Here is a 23,558-nt window from a genome sequence, read left to right as displayed (position 1 = left end):
ATAAGCCATGTCTGGAAGCAATACTTGGCCAACAGCTGAGTGTGTGTGTGTGTATGTGTGTGTGTTCATCTATCCATGATTCATTCTGAGGGCTGTTTTAGCCTTCATAAAATATTCATGCTGGTTGTGCATGGTTCTATAATTGCCATCTCAGGCCTTGAATTATTTATAGGTTGTACTGTTCACATAGTCTCATTTACTGATAGAGCAGATAACGCTATACAAGAGGATCCCAAACACTCTAATGCCTGTTACTTTGCATTAAGTAGTGGAATTATATTACTGTAGGTGTAAAATGCTGGCCTTTTTCTCCTCTTGCTTTAATATATCATTTTTGTATTTATAATATGCTAATTGTTGAGATGCTGTTAAGCCTCATAATTCCTGCAGAGTTTTGCAGAAATCAAGATGTGGTTGAAATGATTTAGCTCTTGATCCCAAAATGATTGTTCTAAATCCACCCCCCTTCCTTTCCCCTGGTTGTAACACCCGGAATAATTTATTGGAGTGATGTATGAGTACACATGCATACCTGAGCTCCTTTGTTTTACACTATTGATCAGTTTTTGTATCTTAACTGCTAACAAACATGCAGCAGTCCAGCTAATGCAGACATTCACCAAGTGTATTTTCAAGTTCATTGTACTCAATTAAACACTGACTATGAATTCATCATGAAAAGCGATCTTTTCCCATCAATTTTTCTATTCTTCTTTTCTGTGACTAATTCTGTCAGCTTTTCTGACCTACTTTTGACTTTATTTTTTTCCTGAATATGTGGAATTGCATCAGTTTAGCTTAGACATACAACATACTTTGACTTTTCATCACCTACTTGGTTTTTACTTTACTTTCTGAACCAAGTGCTCATTCTAAGTAGAAAATGCAGCTGAGGTAGACTTCATTTTAATTTTTTAATACTTCTGCTTTTCTAATTGCTACAAATAATTACTGAATTAGAAATTCAGGGCTAGAGTACTTGTTCATGCACTGGAACACCTTCCCTTCTTTTCCCAAAAATGCTTGTATGGCCTTGTTGAGTCAATTCTTCTCCTCCCCTGTGCAAAAGAATATTGGTGCTTCCTTAACTCGCACAAGGGCTATAGGAACTAAGTATATAAAGAATATGTCGTCCCTCTGCTGTAATAAGGAATTGCAAACACATGGGAAAGGCAGGCTGATGAACCTTTATCTATCAGTCTATGGTGGCACTGAAATAGCACAGGATCATGCAAAGCACACCTAGCCAAGGCTGGTTAGCACAGGCAGGTGGCAAGGAGAGCTGGTTAAAGCCCTTCATTTCAGTGCGGCTCATTTCACTCCTTGCACAGGGATTAGGAGGGATGTTTCTCCAGCTGAGGAACAGCCTGGGCTGTTTCCCTCTGGGAGCCGGTTCCTGAACACAAGCCTCTGCTCCAGCTGAAGGGCTTGGGCTTCTCCTGCCCTCCTGTACCACCTGGGTGTTCCCCAGAAGTGATTTTGCTGGCACAGCAAATTCCTTACGGTGGGATCCAGGCATGTACCTGTGTCTCCGGGTGGCGCTGGCCAAGCTTTGCTCCCTTCTTGGCTCTCCAGAGGTCTGGGTGATCTCTGAAATTACAGGAGGGAGAAACCAGACCAGTATCCTGCAAAGAAGAAAGGATAGCGGCTTAGCCGTGATCATGGATACATCATCTCTGTGCAGGGGAAGTCTGAGAGCAGCAGAACAGATGAAGATTTAAAATTTACCTCTCTAAATGCAAAGGAAAATATAGATGGAGGTAGTTCTAGGATGAAGCCAAAAAAAAAAAAAAAAAAAGAAAAGGGAAAAAGAAATGTTTCTGCAAAACAAACCATTTTGGTGAACAATAAATTCTCGAGAAAATATGTCTAAGCCTAAGCCCTTATTTTTCTTGATAATAAATCATTATAAAATAAACCTTGCGACATTCACCATTATATACAATGGACTGAATTGAAAAGAGCTGTTTTTTTTCTGTAAGATTTTTTTGAGCCCTGTGGGTCCCTCAGAGAAGGAAACACTGTTATTGTCATGCAGATTTCTTTTCTTTTCTTCAAGATTTCAGAGATTCCATGAATCCCTTGCAACAGGGTAATTCTACTGTTTTGCCTTTTTTTTTTTTTTTTTTTTTTTTTTAAAGCTGTCTCTAGCAGCGCTGGTGTGATAGCTTTATTGCAGCATCTCCACCTTTCTCGTGGAGTTCTCTAAGTTTTCAGAGCGAAGCGTGACTGCTGTGGCATGCGTATGTTACTAAGTTTTCCCGTTAGTCACTCAGCTCACTTTTTGCTTTTCTTCCTGCCCATTTACAGCTCAGTGTATGTAAGGAAAAAAAAAAAAAAGCTGAAGTTTCTTCTTGTATATCGTGTATTTTGCAGTAGTACCTGGAGGCCTCCAGTAGGTCAGATTTCTGTACAAATAATATAGTATTGCCACACGGAATTTATGACTGAAAGGACTAGAGATGATAAATGAATGACAGGACATGGAGGAGGATGGGATAAAAAAAAGTAATGGGGGTGTGCTGAACAGCAGAGCTGCTCAGACGATTTGTGTTCAGTCGGGAACAATGGTCTCAACTTCTGCTTGCCTGGGAGTTTCCTTTCAAGAAACTGCAACACAGGGTTTGTGCTGTACAATTTCTGAGTTAGGTGCTGGAATTACAATATTGCTTTTAGGCAAAATAATGCATGTTTTAATAGCCAATTACCAAATAAATTTTCTTTAGTGAAATTATTAAAATATTTAATGTCTTTGGGGATCTTGTTTCTTCCCCTCCTTCCCTGCTTATTTGCTCTGGTAGGAGAGCTCTGTATTGCTTGGTCGGCACGTGGTCCTGGCTTGTCAGGGTCTTTATTACCTTTCACATTGTGCAAATGGCAGGCTGCTGGGACACCGAGGCATCACTTAGCTTTAATTGGTCAACTAACCTTTGCTGTTAGGCGCCGCACGCTGCAGCGCCATGGCTGACCTCAGACTACTCCAAAACGGTTTCCTTCAGCACTAGGTATTGCCCAATTATGTAGAGTGCAGGAACAGGGATTCTCAAGCCTTTGAACAAAATTTTACCATATCTATTAGTCTAGAGATGTGAAGTACCAAAAAAAAAAAAAAAAAAAAACCAAACCCCTGTACACGACCTAGAAAAACAAATTGGGAAGTGTGCTTCTTTCTCTGATCCTGCCTGTACTGAATAATTTTCTTAGAGACATTAAAAAAAAAAAAGTCTATGAAATCCTAAATCGTTTCCCTCTTTATATATCAGAAGTCTTTAAAAATATCTGAGTTTTTTTTTATGCCAACAATACATGAGACAACCCTAGGTATGTATGACACCTTTTAGAAAGTGTCTTTGTCTTTATCTATCCTTACAGTACCTGTGTGATAGGGAAGTGTCATGATCCCTATTTTAAAGATGGGAAAAGAAGACACAGAGAGATTTAAAGCTAGATTTTTAAAGGTGTTTTGACTTCTAAAGATGCAGTAAAATGTGCAGTAGGACTTTCAAGAGGGCTTAATTGCATCTTTAGCAGCCTAAAAGCGACTTGGCAGCTTACAATGTATGCCAAGCAGAGATATGAATCTAGGTCTTGTGTGTTCTGGTCTAGTACTTTAACCATTGGATGGCCCTTCCAGGATGGGGAGATTTTGGAAAAGAAGTATGGCTTTTTGCTGCACTACTATTCGGAATTGCTGCTTCAATGGGATATGGAAGGACTGAGTCACAGTTGCTGACGTTAAGTGAAGAACAAACCTTTGTCAGCGGTTGAAACCTAAAGTGTTTTGAACACTGCTTAAGTATATAACTTTTGGAGACAGTATTTATAGAGAGGTTAAAATTTCCCATTCTGTAAGAAAGTATTCAAGGGGGTATTTGCACAACTTAGCCCTGGAGCACAGTGGAAAAGCCCAAATCAGGAAGCTGGCCACCCTCCATGGAGGCTATGGAAAGACAAACTTTTTCCAAAGACAATTCAGAGCACTTGCGCTGGGCTCCTGCCCAGAACTGGCCTCCAGAGAAGCGCATCTCTGTCTGCGCTGCCTGGGTGGAAAGCTTGGCAAAGCCTCCCAAATCCAGCTGGCAGAGGAGCACTTGGTGTCAGCACCACTCAGTTTGTTCTGTGCTATTTGTTCCTAAGAGGTGAATTTGCATCTCACTACCTGCGTTTTGTTCCATGTTCAGTGCAAGGTATCTGTGTGGGGATTCCCAAGTCACAGTGATACTGGAAGAGTGATACTCTTGTTGAGAAAGATTCAGCTTCAGTGGGCTTAGCCCTATATCACAAATGTTTTTGCAGGAAATGTTTTACCAGGTCCAGAGGCCTTGTAGATGTTTTCAGGTTTGAAACCAGGTTTAAAATAATAAAGAAAAACAAAAATAAATCACTGAGCTATTTGTGGTCCAGTGGTCCAAGAAAACAGGGAAATTCTTGAAATAAAATGCTTCAGTTCAGTCATTTCCATGTCAACTTTTAAATGTACTGCTAAACTTTTTTTTTGTTTTTAAACTTCAATGAAAATTTGCGAGCAAGTCTTGCATTTTACCAGGAAAGGATGCTTTTCATTTATAAACCATCTGAAGATGTTTTGACACACTGGAGATTTTTTTCTGAACTTTTTTTCATATTGGCAGACCCTCAGACAAGACTTTTTCCCACAAAAGTTTCTGTTTTACAGACTGTCATTTCCCAACACAGGCAAAAAAGCACCCAGAAAATTCACAGTCAGATCTGCTCCTCTCAGACTGGCTGTGGGCTCGGCACTGATACATCCGCATCTCAGTTAAACTTTTCAAATTATTGCGTGTATTTGAATATGTTTCGTTTGATAGGGAATCTTTGCTGTAACATGGGATATACATCATTCTTGTAAAAGAGAACAGAGGGGGAATCAGGCATTACCATCGGCTTTGTTACAAAACCAAAACCCGGGGTCCTGGTCTGTGATTTGGTAAAATTCAGCTTTCCCATGGGGTAAGAGCTCATCTCTCAGATGTCCTTTCCTCATCTGTTGTCATCCTCCACCACTGACAAACCAGTTGAGCTCTATAAAAGCTACTTCCAGTGACAACTCCCCACCTGGCCACAGTGTACGTTTGCAACATGCAGTTTTATTACTGCATCTAGTACTTAATGCAGCCGTGTGTAGATCCAGATGTCTTTCATCAGTCCTGAACCTGCCACAGCTGTAACCGAAGCAACCAAAAAGACACCAACATTTTCCTTGTTACTTTCCAGCGCTTACACTTCTCGCAGAAAAATAAGAAGCATATTAAAAAATTGGTGTGCAACACAGGTATAGTTTTCTTCATGAGTTGTATGTTATTAACGTCTTACCTTGTGAATTATTAATGCTATTAAAAAAAAATCAGTTTTGCTCAGAAAAAAAAAATCCAACAAAACTTGTTGGTGCTGTGCCAGTCATCTGCAGTTCAGCATGTTTTTCAATACAAGTCCACAGTGTTTCATTTCTGTTTCAGGCTGTGTTTGGCTATGAAAGCACTAAGCATGGAAATATTACAGGTGTTCAGACTAATTGTAAATCCAGCTCAGCTCCACCTGTATGTATTGTTCTATAAACTTAGTTGGCTTAAAGTAACACAGGTGAAATTGTAACATGATACATATAGTAGATATATTTTTGTTAAACTTGCTGAAGAGTTGTATATACATTCTCAGAATGCTGTACAATATATAGTGTGCATATATATGCATTTATAAATAGGTATATTGATAAAACAGAATGATTGGCTTAAAAAATAGTCTGCATAAAAATATATGAAATGTGCCTATGAAAACATATGCAGGCACACATCCATTATATTAGCTACCGTTTCCATACAGTCTGTACGTGTGTGAGCACACACATACCCATACGTGCACCTATGTGTTGCTGTGGTTCCCAGCGTGTAGTTTATAGTTTAGAGAGAAATCATCCTCCATCATTCGTCACTGCCGAGCTGCAGCAGACCAGGCCAGCACATCATTTGTTAACAGCGACAAAGCCGCACTCATAAACGCCGACATGTTACATTAATTTATAGGCACTGAGTGACTTATTAAATGTGACGTGTGAAATATAACAGGGCCCAGTATGGATGATTAGGTTTTGGGCTTTGAATTGTTGACAAGGCAGGGGTAATGAATTGTGGGACACAAGCTAGTATGTTTCCCCCTCATTAGTCAGTATTAGCTGCATTAATAGTAATAATTGGATATATTCATCATTTAAAATGTTTTAATAAATGTTTGGACAGCACCTGATCTAGGCTGTCAAATATTAGACTGGAAGGTTTGTGATGTGAGAAAAATTATGCTGTTCCTTCTGCAGAGATTTATACAGCCTAAGGGGTGCCATTTGCCACTGTCCTTTAAGAAGTAACGGGTGGACATGGTTTGGAAATGCCTCTTGCACACTTAAGGAAGATGTTTCCATTTCATTCTAGAGACTTCTTGGTCTTTAGGTCAGGTCTCCAACATGGGATCTGATCTGCTTGTTTCTGGTCAGGTGGCAACCTCAGATTAGAATTTGACAAAAGGTGTGGCTGTTTCCACCTGAATTTGTATTTCAGTCTCGTACAACGATGTGTCCAGCCACTGAATTAGGATGCAGACTGAATGTTGCCCAGAACTCAGGAACGTTCTAATTTGGGGTTTTGGCTTGGAGTCATAAGTACTTTGAACTATTAACATATTTGAAATTCCAGAAATTTTTCTGCCTGAACATCTTAAAAGCGTGATCTTCCCTGGGATGAAGGCAAGACTTTTCAGTGGGTATTCTGCCAGCTCCACTTTCCTTCTTGGTTTACATATCCCAAGTGTGTTATTGCCTAGGATTCAGTACAAAGATTCCTTTTTCTAAAGGGAAAAAAAAAAGTTTCATGTCATGATTTTGTGATCTTTAGAGGCAGAAATGAAATAATCTAGAACTCTTGTCAAGAAGTGCAGGCTGTATCTGTCTGTTGCTTTAAAAGGGGTGTGTAGGTGAACACTAGAAATATGCCTTTTAAATGATTAGATGGAGATCAAAAAGACTATGACCAGTTGCAAAAAAAAAAAAAAAAATCAGTTTGAAACTTCTGACATACTGCTTGGCTCTTACCAGTTGTGTAATGAAACCCATTTTTTAAAAGCAACTTTCAGAATATAGAAAAGCAAAACCACATGGAATTATTGGCACTGCATCACTAGACTGACAAGTTTTATTTAAAAAGAAGAGTCCTCTAAGGAAAAACCTAGCTACTGTGGGAAGCAGTGTTTGGTGACTCAGTAGGAGGTATGCTTCCCTTTTAGATGCTGCTGAAGAGGTGTGAAACTAGAGAGTACTGCGTTGGTGGAGGTGCTGTCTTTCAGGAGACACAAAGTCAAGTGTCTGACCACCTGTAGTCATAACAAGTCCCAAGACACTTTCTGCAAGGATAAACGTTTTCTTCTCAGTGTCCTTGCTAGTTCCAGCTAGCTCCTTGTACATCAGGAGTCTTTTAGATGAAGGGATCTTCATGCTCTCCCAAATACAGTGAGCCAAAACTGCCTATTTATATCCATGAACTTATTCTGTAAAATGTTGGTGAAGCACTCAAAAAGTGCCAAGGCTAAAACTGGCTGTAGACAGGTAATGCTGCAGCTCCAGGGCAGCAGAAAAGCTTCACTGCAGAGGCAGGAACAGGGCAATCTGTTTGTACCTGTTGTAGTAATTCTGCTCAGTCCAAGAAAACTTTGAGGGTAGAAAGATTGTCATTCAAGTTTAATCTGAATGATTCATACTGCTGAACTTGAAGAAATGTTATTTCATTTAATAGACACTGAAGTCACATACAACTTGATTACATAATGTACATTTAACTGTATTTTCCTTCTCATTTTGAATTAAGCCCGTAGTAGTATTTTGTTGGTATTGTCTGTTGGTTGGTGGTTATTGTTGACAAGGTGATGCCAGCGTATTTTAGCATGCTAGCTACAATGTGTTGTTGGCACTGCAAAGTATTTCTTCATACTCCCTCTTCATTTTTACTTGGAGATTGAGTAGGGATTTAAAACTTGACATTGTGTGCTTAGCAAATGAGATTAATTAAGCCTTTGCACATATAGCTGTGGTTTTGTTTCCAGTATTAGTTAACTCTGGGCCCAGAGTGTCAACTCACCAGAAAAGATCAAAATTAATGTCTTCTCTAGATTTGTACTAATATCTCTGAGATCAGCCCTGATCTTGTCCTCTATATCCACACTGTTTTGCCAGTCATCCTGAAGGATTTCAGCGTTTCCATAAGTGATATGTATGTATTATAGAAAGAGTAATAAATTTCAACACCTAAGCCAATTATTACGCAATTAGGTCTTAATAGATAAGTCTTTAGTGAAACTTTGTGATAGCTGCAGACTTGAGCACAAAAAAATAAAGATCAATATTCTGCACTCATGTTGTATTCTTGATGGTTTTAATCTATTGTCTAGTTAGAAAGTTTTGGGGTGAGATGTGTTAAGTATATTTACATTAGCAAGGAAATATATATATATATATATATATATTTTTTTTTTTTTTCTTTTCCAGGGAGGTGCTAGAGGGGGGCCAGCTGTGAGTTTTTGCTCATCCTCTTTACTCTTTGCCAGTTGCCAGCACAATTGTTCTCAAATGAAGAATAGTAAAATATTAAAAAGAGAGAGTGAAAAGTTGTGAAGTTGCAAGCACTTCCTAGTTCATCAAATTACTTGTGGCTTTTGTTGGTATGATGTAGAGGAACAAGAACTCCAGCCCTTTTGCCCTGATAATCTGGCAAGGTTACTTAGTTGCTCATTGTAAACCCACTTTTCCCCGTTTCTGTTGCTGTCCTCATTGCTCTATGGGGTTACAGAAAAATAATAACTATGCAGAATTTACGTAGGAATTTGTAAACCCTCAAGCAGTGTGTTTTCTGGATATGTATCCTATTGATCATGTGTATAAGCCCTGCTTTCACACAGAAAGGCATCCTTGTGACACAGGCACAAATATAGGAGAGCAGCCAACTCTTGACTTTTTTTTAAAGGCCATGGAGGACGCCTGTTGCTGTTAACAGAGGTCATCTTCTTTCCCAAAGATAACAAGGCACATTGTTCCCTGCTCCCTTGTGTAAGCGTATCTGATGCTGTGCCCTCTATCCTTACAATGTCTTGAGTCACTTGAACTCTATGCTAAATATGCTGTTTCTCAACATTCCAGCTAATCAAGTAGACAGTGCCATAAGCATAATATATTTATTATAACCAACTTAATTCCCTGCCTCATACCACCTATAACTCTTCACCCGTATTCTGATCTTAATTCTACTCCAGTTTAGGACATCTGGTTTTCTCCTCCAGCTTGGGTAACCTTGCTGGGTGAGTGGCTTCAAGGGCAGACAAAAATATTCTTGTTAGCTGCATCACCTTTCTGGATGGGTGCAAGACTACTTTTAGCTACAGGCTGTAATGCCTTTTCATGTCTCTGTGACATAGAAGAGGCCGTCAGCAAAAGCATTTTTCTTGTACGTTCAAGGCCCATTGCTTTAGTTAAAACTCTGCTGTACTTCATCCAAAAACTTAGAAGCTATGTTTTGATTCTACACATCTGCCATAGAGGTCGTTATTTCTAAGATTAATTAAACTCTTCCAATGTCATGTTAAAGGTAGCGCACAGATGTGACGACATGTCCAGCATTACACCTAGTGTGATCTTCTTCTTCATGTTACATCACAAATTTTCTCTCTTCTCTTTCAGTCTTCCTCTTCTGTGGTGACTTACAATATATTTTACAGTTTCTGGGTTGCTTGCATGCGCACACATACAGAAATTCTGCAGAATTTTATACCAAGAGCCAGTTCAGCATCCCCTTCAAACATCCTGCAATATCTTCTCTTGTTGAACCACCACATGCACAGCTTAAAGTGCCTCCGCCTTTCCACAAAACAGCATTTTGCTTCCTTCCAGCACTCAAAATAGCAACAATACTCCAGATCCCGTCCTCATTGCCAGAGCTCCCTGCTGCAAAGGAAGCAAGAGCTTTATTCATTTAAATATCATGAAACAATGGGAACCCCTGAGTGGAATGTCCAGCTCATGGGCAAGAGCTCAGGGCAGGATTTGACTTTGTTCCACAGCTTTTTTTATGATTGATATCTTCTTGTATAAAGAAAAGGTATATATGCATATATACATTTGCATTATTTACTGGGCAGCTAATTCTAGACTCACCCTCACTGCCTTCTTTAAAAGACTCCTTTTAACTAGATGTTTTCTGCAAGAGAAACAAACAAAAATATTATTACAGGAAAAAAAAAGAATCACACCTCACAGTAGCATCTCTTTCAGATTGTCCTTCCTTACCAACTCTGACCAGGATCCCAGTTTAGTTCATGTTTTTAAATTACTAAAAGTTATAATGACTTACTAACATTATTGCTTTTTTTTTTTTCTTTCTCCCCTACATAAAGTCCTTCCCTGCTGTTACTTTATTTGAAACTAACTCTTCATTTGGTTTTTGAAGCATAAATCGTCTGTCGAGGGGTTGCAATCAATCCTTCAGAATATTGGCACTTTCCATGTTCTGTGTAATTACCCAGCTGGGTCGGGTGAGGTAAGTTGCACTCATCTTCATAGCAGGACTGTGTGCACAGGAGATTTACAGTCTCATTTCTAAGTTGGCCATCGCTGTTACAGTTCTGCTGAGGATTTGGTGATGCAAAAGCTGAGACTGGGGTGTCACCCCAGCAGCTAATCCCATGGTCCTGCGCATGTCTCTCTCACTGGCAGTGGCCCTGAGGCAGTGGAACAGCTGAAGCTGAGAGCCCCTGAGCTTGCACAGAGTCAGCATGTCATGGGCACACTTCAGCATGTGCACTAGATTTCTGTTACTTTTCCCTGGGGCTGGAGACTCCTTGGAATTGTATATAGTTAATGATTGTGAGACATGAATGAACTCAATAATCGCTTTCTTCATTTCTCATGTGCTTCTGATTCACTACTGGCATACGCTGTGGGTTGTTGTAAATAAGAGATCTAAACAGCATCTTTCTTAATCCTTTCTCTCTTTTCAGGCCATCACTCCTGTGCATAAATATGGTCAAATATCATTTCCATGTCAGTCTGACCAGGCCTCCTCCCCTCCTGTCCTCTTTTTATTTTATTTATTTTTATTTTTATTTTTATTTTTATTTTTATTTTTATTTTTATTTTTTATATTATGCATTTTCCACTTAAAAGAAAAAAAAATCTTGAAAATAAAAACAGAGCAGGTTTTGAGCCAGGTCATGGGAAGGAATATCATTACAGCAATTTCTACACCTAACCCAAACATTCAAGGACACCTCTGCTCAGAGGGTTTTGAGTAACACTCCACATCTTTTTGTACAGAAACTTTTCTCTGTGCTTGAGAGGCTCAGGCTCTGGCCAGAAGGTACACTGCTCACACATGTCCTTTAAATAGCCTGCCCCTCTGGGTTTTGCAGGTTCGAATGATCACGCTGTTGCGTCAGTGTTATTTAAGGCTATTAGTGGTGTCGGGTTAGTTGAGGAATCATTAATTATTGTATGTGCAGGCAGGTTGCACACAGTTTTATATGCAAGCTCTTTATATGTATCTGATCTAGGGAAAGGTGGACGAAAGAAAGGAAGTGGCTGTTTCCCACACGTGAAATATTTACAATGTGAATCTTTATAACTTTCTCAGTAAGCAGACGAAAGAAATATGTCATCAGCACCCTCAGCTCCAGGTGACAAGTTTTAGGGTCCCACATCTGCTAGGAGAGAAACAGCTTCAGCTGCCTGGATTAGCACTGCTCTCCAGCATACCATGACTGGGATACTGCCGATGCTTTTCGGTAACCGTGCTAAAGTTACAGTAGTTTACCTTGAGGTAGCAGGCGACCAAATACTGCTATCATATTACAATAACAGTAATGCTGTTATCTGTCATCGCTTACACTGAACAGAGGTTCTTTTAGCAAAAGTATGACTCTGGGAGAGCTGCTAATTCAATGGCATTGTGTGAACTATGACAGACCACAGAGCAGTTTTATATTTTTTCCAGTGACTGAAGTCTAGCATCTTTAGTAAAAATTAGAAATCATTAACCCAATTTTATAGCCTAGTATTCGAGGGGTGAAATGGGGAAAGAGTGAAAGGAAAAGTAGTTAAGCTGAAAGAAATTGATTGAATATTGGTTCTTTTAGGAAATAGATAAGAGTAAATTCTGTTGGTTATGTGGCTGTATTCGCTGGGTGATGAAGTACTCCAATACTGGAAAGTCTGTCACAATTTCAGCTGAAGCACGGCCCATCATCTCGTAAAGAACAGGCTGTGATTTGAAGCATGCAAAGAAAGGCAGAGCTCAGGAGGCTTCTGTGCTATGTAAGCAAACAACTGCAGCTCTGCGTGGGGCATGGGTGCGCGGCTCTGCTGCTTACCTCGCAGTGCTCTAACAATACCGTTGGTGTGTGTATGTTCGGTTATCTTGCATCTAGCTGTCCTAAACCAAATGCACTCTACACAGATGGCATAAACTCCTTCCAACTTTATTTTGTGATAGGAGGGTAACTGCAGTTTAAATTTAATAAAAATTGTAGATAATAGAGCTGAGTGCAGGTAAGGAGATATAAGAAAATTCAGATTTTCACTACTTTAAGGAAAAAATATTAAAAAGTCAGATCTGGGGGCAAAATTAAATTACAGAAACCCAGCACTCAAACCTGCCTTTGGACTATGTTTAATTCTGTTTTGTGATGATGTTTTTTGGTGGTGTTATCTCTTTCTTTTCTTATTAAAAATCCATGAGAAGAAACCAAAACCGTCTCCCTGGGATTTTAACTCACTCATGGGCAAAAATGCCAAACACATTTTCCCAAAGTACTCTAAATTTCTCTGATTCATTATAACAGTATCAGAGCGCTAGATCCAAAAGATGCAAGATGAAAAATTGATATGCTGTGCTTCACTGTGCAGAACATGCAGACCTAAGGAAAAACGACTGGAAACACTTGGTAAAGCGAGCAATGAGTAATTTAAGGCTGTTTTGGGCATTCCTACCTTCTGATTTGGTGATTATGTGGGTGCCTCCTTGCTTATTTGCTGCACTGAACTGAATATTTACTATATTGATAACAGCAAGCTCCAGCTATGCTAGCTCCAGGAGTCAGAGCAAGTTCACAAAAATAATGTAGACTATTCTGTTTCTATTATTATGGCATTGCCTGAAGAATCTCAGTCAATAGGCTCTGACTGCTTGAGGCTTATTCTCTCTGTCACGTTGCCTTCCTTGTACCTTTTCTGCAGTTCAAGAGGGAGATATATATTTTATAGTAAAATAAATAATTTTCCAGGCTTTTGGTTTTGGCTTTTTTTTTTTTTTTTTCCTAGTGAATTGTTTAGCATCCTATAAATACGAAATACAGGTCTGGTTCAGCTTCAGTTTTAAGTCACTCAGAACACTGAATCCAGTGAAAACAAGTTTGGGATTATTTTTTTTTCTCCTTAATTAGGATGTTTGACAACTCAAGAAGGTTATGTTTAGAAGAGAGTTAGATGACTGTATCTGGTGTTTAATTTCTCTTCTGCAGAATAAATTTCCTGTTGTAAAAATGCCACAAAGGTAGCTACTGCTGTTTATTGACTAAAGACCCAAGTAAAATCCAGCTGTGAACATGTGGGTAATAGGAGGTTTTCCCCATGCCTATATTTGATTTCCATGAACAGCCTCATGCTGGTAAATATCAGTGTACGGCTCAATTTTTCTTTTGTGAATAGAGCACCTGACATGACCGATTAGTTGTACATGAAAAGGTCTGGGAGGTAAAATAACAACAAAACACAAAACAAAACTGTGCAACAATAGACTCATTAATGAATGGGAGCTTGCATACTTTAAATAATAAGATTTCCCAATGCACATACCCCTTCCCCCCACTTTTTCTGCAGTTATCAGTAGAATTAGTCTGGGCTCAGATTTTCTACAGTGTAGGAAATTCCATTATTTTGACATTTTTTCTGTGGCAAAGTGGAATAAAAAAAAAAATGCTCCTTTTAAGTAAAGTTTAGAAATGCTGGAAAAGTAGTACATTATAGTATCAGTTTAATTTTTAAAAAGTTGGGAATTTTCCATTTTAAGATAGGAGTTTTGGTTAGAAAAGTCATCTTATAAAGGAAAGAAATGTACCTAGTGCTTCTGAAATTTCTAAAAGGGTGTTTCTACATTTTGATTATTTGTTTTCAACTTAAAATTGCATGAAATTATGCATATTTTCCATATTTTGATTTTAGTAGCCAATTGCAAACTAGATTTAGTTACCAGTATATGCAATAGAAGTTGCTGACTGAGAAAGTGAGGTGTGTGAAAAGTGCATAGAAAACCCTGAAGAAGCAGATGAAGCAGCTGAAGTGTGTGCGCTTGCTGCCTCTCAGTGACCTGTAGATTCACCCCTGTACTGGCTTCTCTATATGCCAAGTTTTCATCAGAAATAAAATATCCATCAGGTACTGTTTAAGAAAACTGTATTTGTAGCATCACATCCCCAGCATCCTCTTGCTGGCAGGACATCCAAAGAAAGGAGCGAGGCTGACAGCAGAGCTGGTTCTGCAAGGTACTGGAGTATGTGAGTAGTACCTTTGTCTCCAACAGGACTGCTTCTGTATTGAAATTTATGCACATATTTAGTACTCTGCTGAATTGGTATGCCATACAGAATGGGCATGCAGTCCTTTAGCCTGGTGGACAGTTGGTAATTATTGCAGTGACCCGTGTATTTTGTATTTACTAATTTTGCAAACCCACGTATACTTCTGTGTTCCATCCAGGAGTCTAAATTTTCACTCTTCTATCAAATGTGTTTACACCACAGAGAAGCTGGGTTTTCTCTGTTTTGCCCTAGACAGGTTTAAGTTGAATAACTGGCGCTCACTTTCTGGATAGCCACTGCTCTGGCTGACCTTGGCAGCCCGACAGCTGTCATATTTTCACATGGATGAACTGTTCCTGAACAACTTCTCCAATGTATTGGGAACAAACAAGCTTTTCTTCAGCATCAGGAATGCAGCAGGTCTTCCCTTTCCAACTATTTTTTTTCTCCTTCCACAGACATATTTATTGTGGCAATGGCAAGAAAATCCTACTGCTTAGCCTTCGTGTTTGAGTTCCTTTAAATTTCCTTTGGGGGAGTGACAGGAGAACCGACCTAGATTATGTCAGGGCTTGCTTTCTTTAATTTAACTCTTTGTTTGTTTTTAATAAACATGAGTATTAATTTGTGATGGCAAGAAAACTAAGAAGGCAAAATCCTTTTACATCTTTATTGCTAGTATTTTGATTTCTGCTGTTATTTATTTGATTTGAATCACTGCGGTAGGTAGCAGTGACAAAGAGTGGGATGCTGCTGGGTGGATGTTGCACAAACCAGAAGCTTTGCAGTGTCATGGACAAGGTGGGCAGTGGTGAATGGCAGGGAGTATTTTGTACAAGGGGAGTGACCTCCAGTTTACAGCGTGCTCACTGGATCCTTCAGCCAAAGGAGAGCAATCAGAGGATGGGTGTCAGGAAGGAGCCAGCAGGGGCAGGGAGCAGGTGTCAGAAGTCAGAAGCAGCACAGCAGTGCGGGAACGCAGTGGGGGCAACCAGAGAGCCCACGCTGGGCCGGGGAAAGAGCACCTTGCTAGCAGAGAGTAGAGGGCAATGGTGAGAGCGTTTAGTTTAGAGAACAAATGATGAGTCCTGTGACACCAAAACCTTTCTGGGAATGCAGCAGTTTTATAAGAAAAAAAATCTTTATCTCCAAAGTGAATTTTCTATCAGGTTGTAAGGAGAGAACCCTTCCAGAAGAGCTACTAACCCATCTGTTAGAGCTTCCAGCTGGCATGCAGAAGACAGAAGTTCAAGTTATTTTTTTGTTGTTGTTTGATTCACACTGGAGTTTCGTATTTAACTGAAGGTTATGGTTCTACATTGGTCCTTGCAGTTTCTCAGAGGTTTGTAGTAGCATGATACCACAGCATGGATTACCTGCTCAGAGACTTTGCTGCTTGAGCAGATCTTGCAGCCAGCATTGCATCTTCTTGCAGCTAAATAAAACCTAAAATTAACTAGTTTTCCTCCAAACTGCAGTCCCATACTGTCCAACCATACCCATAGGGGATAAGGGGTGAAGCACAGAGTCCTTTGATTTAATTGCAGTGTAAGTCAGTAAATCCAGGTGCTCTGTAAAAGTTCGCATGTTCTGGACCTGAGCTGACTCGCGTGGAGTTAGCTTGTGTTGCTCTGCTCCATGTGCACCAGTGGTCTTCGTGCCAGGGATGTTAGCAGTCAGGAAGGGAGTTGGAAAATACGTTCTCTTTGATTCATGCAAAAAAGAAATGTTTAATGGTAGCAATAAGTGTAATTGATGACTGAGTCGTGTGTGGTGGAAGAGCTGGTGTTTAGCAGTCACATAAGTTTGGAGAGAGAGTTAAAGTTGAAGATTTTATTGATGCTCCTCTGTTTTGCACATTTTTTTCATCTTGGGAATGAATTTCAGACCCCAGTGGTTAGTATTAATGCTATATATCCTCTGTGGTTAGTATTAATGCTACACAGCCCTGCCAAATGGGGAGAAAGTTAAAACTGGAAAAAAAAATAGCGCACTGTGAAGAAGCTAGATGCAAACAAACGGGGATGGAAGTTTATGCTTACAAAGGGCTCAGCTCTGCTGGCAATTCTCCTGGACCAGTCCTGTCAATCTAAATCTGAAATATTTGCAGAGTGAAGTGTTCCTAATGAGCAAGGCTGGCAGGACTGGACTTGAGGTGGAGCAGGCACCTGGGCAGGAGGTTTCAAGCAGGAATCAAGGGAGAATCAAGAGACTAGGGTGAACCCCATGGATCAGACAGTGCTGCTCTGCCCTTGTCCTAATCCCTACAAATCTGCCTGCCTGCCGGAGCAGGGATTTCATCTGTTGGTGCACCCCATGCCAGCTCAGGAGCTGCTTACCTCTTGCTTGGGCGAGCATGGGATGTTTCCGTGGAGCTGGGGGGCTCCAGCTTTGGTGCACTCCCAAACAAAGTGGAGCTTATACTTTGTTTTGTCTTTCAGTGGAACAAAAATACGGCGCTTGGCAGGACATGGTCTATAAACTGGTGAATTTGTACTTAAAATGCAGAGAACAAACTTGGCTGTGTAAGCATGGTGTCTTGAAAGTTCCTCTGAAAATATTGGATTTTTTTAAGTTATTTTTTCTTGAGTTGATTTAATTCAAAGGAAACTTTGTTTGCTTGCTTACCTGAGGTTTTTTTTTTTTTTTTTTTTTTTTTATGGATTTAAATAGATTAGTTTAATTTCTTCTGCAGTTTATTTTTGTTGAAACTTCTGTAGGATTTGGGGGAGATAGTGTAATGGAAATGGAGTAAGACTTTGAAAATGTAGGTCAGTTTGCAAACCCCCAAACCCAGCTCTTGTATTTCATAGTGATTCTCCCAACCTTTGAGCTGGAATGCGCAGTGTTTCTCCAGAGAACTCCATGAGGAGCTTTCCATCTCTTCTGGGAGCCGTGTGTGGAGCTGCCAGCTGCACAGCTTGCACGGTGCCAGCCTGGGAAGGCTCTTCCCACCTTCACATGGCTATTGCTATCTTTCAGTGCTGATATTTTTGATTCTCCCATGTCCCAGCTCTGCTCGGGGCCGTGACGTGGCACTTGGGCCACAGCAGGCCGAGCAAGCAGCTGCTGAGCTCGGCACTCAGCAGAGCTGTGAACAGTCCCCGACAAACCCTGGGTGAGCGCAAGCTTCTCCCCAAAGAGTAAGTGGTACTGAGGCTTTGCCACATAAGGGCCTGTTTGAGGCTGGAGGCACCAGCTGACAGGGATGTCTTTGCCTCCCAACAGATGGCCAGGCTTTTTATTTCAGCAAGCAATCTTGCATGGAGGGGTGGTCTCTGGATCCTGCCAACATTTTGCATGACAGGGCCAGCTTAGGGCAAGAGGGATCTGATGTCCGTGCCCTTCATGGTGCACGAGCTAAATGATGAGCTGTTGACAGGAAAGCCATCATCTGAAGTGTAAGATCCTGAACTCTCCCCACTTTTCGTTCTTCTTTGGCGGAATTAATGCCCTATTTGCTTGTCTCTCAAAATCCATTCTGGCACGAGTACAAACCTTCGCCTGGTGGCAAGCAGTTGTCTGGATTTGAGATGCCAAGATTTGTGCTGACAGCTTCTTCTACACTATCTGAATCAGGCTGTCACAGCTGGCCATTAGAGGCTTAAAAAGACACACACGCGTACAACAAATAGCACCAACTTTCAGTTATTGAATATCAGAACCTGCTTGATGAGAAAACGTAACAGCATACACCACTCTTTATTTTGGCGTAAACAAATGCAGTGTCTCCAAAGCCCTGTTCAAGTGTGGCGGCTGTTTATTTTGTATTGATTGCTGATTGCGTGCTATTATTTATGAGCACAGGATGAGAAGGGACTTTATGGGTCAGGAGATCCAGTCCTTGATAATCCTGAGCATTGCAATTTATAATCCTCCTCATTACTTTACTCTTCTTTAATGAAAACAGTCCCTTGGAGTTTGAACTTGTCCTTGCAGATGTTTGCCTGATATGCTTTTCTTGGCATGGAGGAGCAAGCACCAAAACTTGCCTCTTTGAAGGGCAGCATCACAACTAGAGTGGGGCAAAGAATGCTGCTCATCAAAAAGGGATTTTCTGAAGCTGTTTACCCTCCAGTTTTGCCTTTCTTGGTGACAGCGTGTGCAAATTCTGCTGACTTAGCATTCAGTTTGGGTGTTCAATGATGGATGATTGCAAAAGTTAACTTTCCAATTTCAAGTAAAACAGGATCAAACAATTCTCTGCCTTGCTTTTTGTATATGGAGACAGGTCAGATTAGTTTCTGCTTAGTCAACTGATGGTTATTGCAAATGTAATGCTGCTCTGTCTGGTTGCGCTAGGTTTTAAACTTGCTGTAGGATTACATTTTGCACAGCTGAGCTTTAGTAGGCCTTAGTCTGTAGTTTATTTTGGACAAAAGGTTGATAAACTTTGGCTCTCAAGGAGGAAGCCTGGAATCTGAAACCCGCTATTATTCATTGACTTGTCTTTATGAGTTTACAGTCCACTGATGCATAACACTGAAGGAAATATTTTCGGTGAAATGTTTGCTTTTTTCTTTGGCTTTGTAAAATGCAATGTCTTTTCTTAGAGAGATATGTCAGGGTCATATAGCTACTTCAGTGAACTGTGTATGGTCAGGAAGTAGACAACATTGAAAATATTTCATTTTTCCGTGAAGTGAGTCTTTTAAACAAGACTTCCCCCTCTCTCTATCAGGGTTTTGGTCTTTCACTAGCCACTGTTTGAGAATTAGTGTTATGTACAAACCAAGTTTAACTGTGGAAGGGAGATTTTGATTGTATGGAACAGTTTAGTTATTTTTGTATTAAATCAAAATTTGCACACTAAAGCAAACTGGTGAAACAAAACCCCACTAGTACATTAGGTAATTTTCTTGGCTGGCATTTTTCTGTCCTCTTTTTGCTGAACCAAAATATATGTCTTGTACTTCCCTGATGCTGTCGATGGCACCACAAGGTTGGCCACTTAATACGACAGAGAGACCAACTCTGCAAGCTTTAATGGCTCTGACACAACAGATCTAATAAACTCATGCTTACACCTTAGGATGCGCTTACATGTTTAGCTGTACTGGGGCCTGTACCAGCTCTGCTCCCTCAGTGGATAGTCAGTAGGATGACTTTGTCTGAGTTGGGTTTGCTAATGTAAACACAGCTTTGTTGGACCAAATGTGCAGATGTTATATGTTACTACTGCAAACTGTTTATGATATTAATGTCCATTTCCCTTTCTCCACAGGTTCTTCTTGAAATTTTTTCTCAAATGTAACCAAAATTGCCTAAAAAATGCAGGAAACCCTCGAGACATGCGTCGATTTCAGGTCAGTTGGACATGCTTCCTCTTAAAAATCAGTAGCTGTTAGGGATAGAAGTACTTTGACCCAAACTAACTTAGTAATTCGCTGGGAGATGCTAAAAAAAAAATAAGGTAACAGAATGTTGCCTGAGGACTTCTCATCACAGCAGAATTGGCAGGAAGTAGTTGGGGTTTCTTGCTCTAGGCAAGAAAACTCTTGAAGATAAAGTCATCTCCATAGGAAGTGAAAGGATGAAAAGGAAAAAAAAAAATGACCTCACTGTTGTTTTAAGTTATGAGGCAACCTAGCTCCTAGGTTCCCCATTCTACCAGGAAAATTGTTTGCCTTCATGTAAACATGTCAAACTAAGAGAGCACTGTCTTTATTGGAAAGGGCAGAGGAAGGTATAAGAGTAATTCATCAACAAAATCAAGCTCATGATTCTGCTTACACTTCAGGAGTAATTTTTCTGCAGCACTAAAGACTCATAAATGTGTATCAATGTGGTGATGGTTCATCCCTGTAGTCAGTCCTGTTATGTGTATCTTTTTTTGGGACATTTTGGACTGAAATTTCCCCACTGTTGCAGCATGTGGGAGTGGGGCTCAGGAGCTATAGTGTCAACACGGCTTCGGGTGGCCAAAGACATTTTCTTATGCTACCCATATGCCCATGACCACTTTTGGGGTTAAAACCATCAGTATCCCTTGGGAAGATGACCTGTGCTTGCCTTTCTCAGTGCTGTCAGCAGAGAGTTGTATGGTGGCAATGTTGAGAGTGGTTGTCCCAAGCCCTGTATTGGATATGTGGTCCTTTGACTGTGCCAAAGATGCTTTACCTGAGTATTGGCTGAATTAAAATATGGTATAGACAGCCAAAGGACCTTCCTTTTTGATGGGAGGGGTAGGTAGAGCACAGAGAGAAAACATGACGTAGTCATTCAGTGGGGATTTGCCACAGGGAGCTGAGGAAAAAACAGGAGGTTTGTCCCATTGACCCCATGGGTCTCTGGAGCAAGAAGACTCCAAAAGGTAACTGCTGGTTTCTGCAGTAGCTCAGAATTTTTGTTTGTTTCTTCATGGCATTGTGGTGCTTAAAAGTGCTAAATGATATGTAAATGGCAATATTACTTACATGTAAAACATATGTCTTTTGTTGAACTGCTTAATTGCAACAACACTGGAAGTCAGAAGGGTGTTATTTGCCCCTCAAAGCATAGATGTGCAGAAGGGAGGAGATGTGGCCACAGGGATTAAATTAATCAGTATAAAAGCTAGCATTAGCATGGCAGAGCCCTTGGCTTCTCACCCCACGTTCTTCCCTCTGTCACATTTGTCCCATGATTTGAGAGGGCATTATCAGTGAAGGAGAAAGTGGAAAAAGGGGACTCACCAGCATGGGGATTTAGGCCAAGCAGTCACCCCTGGGGCCTGTCAGAGCTTGCTTCACAACATGTACGCTCTGCTGGGTTTGTGCTCGTCCAGGCTAGAGGCTGATTTTCATATGGTAATGCCTTTGCTTGTTCTCTCAGAGTAGCAATCAGGAGCCTGTGTCGGCGAGTAGGTAGGACATAGGAAAGGTTGTTGATCTCTTGACTTGTAAAGACATTCTGTCATACAAACCCAGCTTCACAGCAGTTGAGCTTTTCGTGTATAAACAGAGACTGCTTAATTACACAGGTCGTGTCAATTAGTGTGACCTTAGCATTTTCAAGAAATTAATCACTTTCAGCAGAGTGAACCACTCATACTATAATACAGGGTGGTATTGAAGCTTGCAGCATAAGTGCCCAGGCTTATTGTTTTACATTGCTTTTTTTTTTCTTCCTCTTCTTTTCTTTTTTTTTTTTTTCTCAATGTCAAACTCGTTCTTTTAGCAACAGACTTCTTAAAATAAAACAACCACACTACAGAATCCAGGCTTCAGTTTTTATTTCTTGGGGTGAAAAGGACCAAGTATACACATAGTATCTTGATAATATGATGCACCTAGATGTTTGAGACAGTGTTGTATAGGAACCAAATGAAATCTAGGCCCCTGTGAAGTGAGTAGAGTGTTTTTCATCAGCTCCTTTGTGCTTTTGAAATATTCCCAGTGACTCAAAAAGTCTATCTTAAAGTTATGTCAAAGGTATGGTTAAAAAGATGAGACTAATGCATTTCCAAATACTTTTTGGATAGTAGCACACACTTTTCACAGAAAAATTGAGACTTTCCCTTCCTTTGCTTTATTCCCTCTGCTGTGCTGGACTGTCAAGCTGTCTGGGGACTTGTCCACCTTTTGGCATGGTGTCAGTTATCTGTCTCCCAAACTTGCTAGGAGTTATTAGAACAGAGCTTGTGGTTTTGGTGGGGAGACAGTGAAGGGCCGGGGGCATGAGTCTTGTACCATCTAAGAATAGTTCATGCTGAAAATTTCCTTTCTTAATAGTTTTATTTCCTGCAACAGGGAATTGTCTGACTGTAGTATGGTCTAAGACAGGTTAAGAAAGCGCAGGGAGGAGGTAGAGTATCTGCTGATTCAGAAGACCTGCATGTGAGTCTTCATTCATGTATAGAAGTGAATTAGGAAGTTTTATCCTGCACTTTGCTTGCAAATATACTAGTGGAATAGGCCTAACATAAAAACAGTTGTGGGCCTGGAAGGAAATACATTTCTCTACATGTCTGAGATGCCCAGGCATGTGACAACTGGGTGCTGTATATCAGCAGGGTCAACTGCCAGCAGAAGTGAGTTCTGGAGCAGTGCTGGCCCTGGCTGTGTTAGCTGTGTCTCTAGCAGCAGAGATAGAGAGAAAAAGGCAAGTGCTGTCTATGCAAGGACTCAAGACTTGGGTTGAGCGTTCAGCTATGCTACAGACTCCTCATTTGTTCTTAAGAAAATTACTTCATCTCTGTATTTCATCAGCCCAATTGCACAAAACATTTGGCAGTGCCACTTATTTTCTCTTCAGTCCAACCTTACCTTTTTATTCCAAAAACCCCATGGAGCAGATGCTCAGTCTGTTTTTGCATTCTTTGTCACAAGTCATCAGTCTTGGTAGGATAGGCTGTAGAGCCCCAGTCAGCAGTAATAGTAATAAGTAGGTGGTATCATGGGTGAATTCTGTCCAGATTTTGTTTTTCAGCACTCACACAACCTAAACAGTTTTGTGTATTATTGTAATTAATGAAACCCAGGTGCCCCAGTTATCTTGTTCTTGTTTTAGCACAACTGCTTGCAAACTGACACGTCGAGTTTTAATTTAGAGGAAACTTTTCAGACTGAGTCACTGTATAAAACCCCAAACATTTGTTTATTATGAAAACCTTGAAAGTCACTTGGAAATTGCCACACTGTTTGATGCTGTTAGCACAAGCTCTTCCCCAGCCTAGGCTGCTAGTTTGCCTCCATGGGATGCTGCCACTCATGTTTGAATTGAAGCCACTTGTGTCCTATTGCAAATTTGCATAAGAGAAAGAGATGATGCTTCATGAATCCCTGATAATGGAATTTGGACATGCAAGGCTTCATCCCCAGAGAAGGTAAAGGCCAAAAAAAAAAGAAAAAATCTGGAAAATAGCAGTGAGAGCTGTGGCCCAATTCAACAAGGTAATTAAGCACCTGGCCTGGCCTTGTGCATGTGAGCAAAATTACTGAATGTATTGTACTTATGTG

At 40.4% G+C, this 23,558-nt stretch overlaps 1 protein-coding gene across 18 annotated transcripts in view; it reads left to right on the top strand.

The window, feature by feature from the left end:
* The window catches only part of EBF1 (EBF transcription factor 1), a 312,571-nt gene that overhangs the window by 150,254 nt on the left and 138,759 nt on the right, over window positions 1-23,558 (top strand). For all 18 annotated transcript variants that reach the window (XM_040573757.1, XM_040573756.1, XM_040573755.1 and 15 more), the window contains one exon: window positions 19,844-19,925. In XM_040573757.1, the coding sequence (XP_040429691.1) occupies window positions 19,844-19,925 (82 nt within the window). The remainder of the gene's footprint in view (window positions 1-19,843; window positions 19,926-23,558) is intronic.

This window comes from Cygnus olor, chromosome 14 (assembly GCF_009769625.2).
Source record: "Cygnus olor isolate bCygOlo1 chromosome 14, bCygOlo1.pri.v2, whole genome shotgun sequence".
Lineage (NCBI taxonomy): Eukaryota > Metazoa > Chordata > Aves > Anseriformes > Anatidae > Cygnus > Cygnus olor.
Note: the sequence above shows the minus strand (reverse complement) of the source record. Positions and strands in the feature narration are given on the sequence as shown.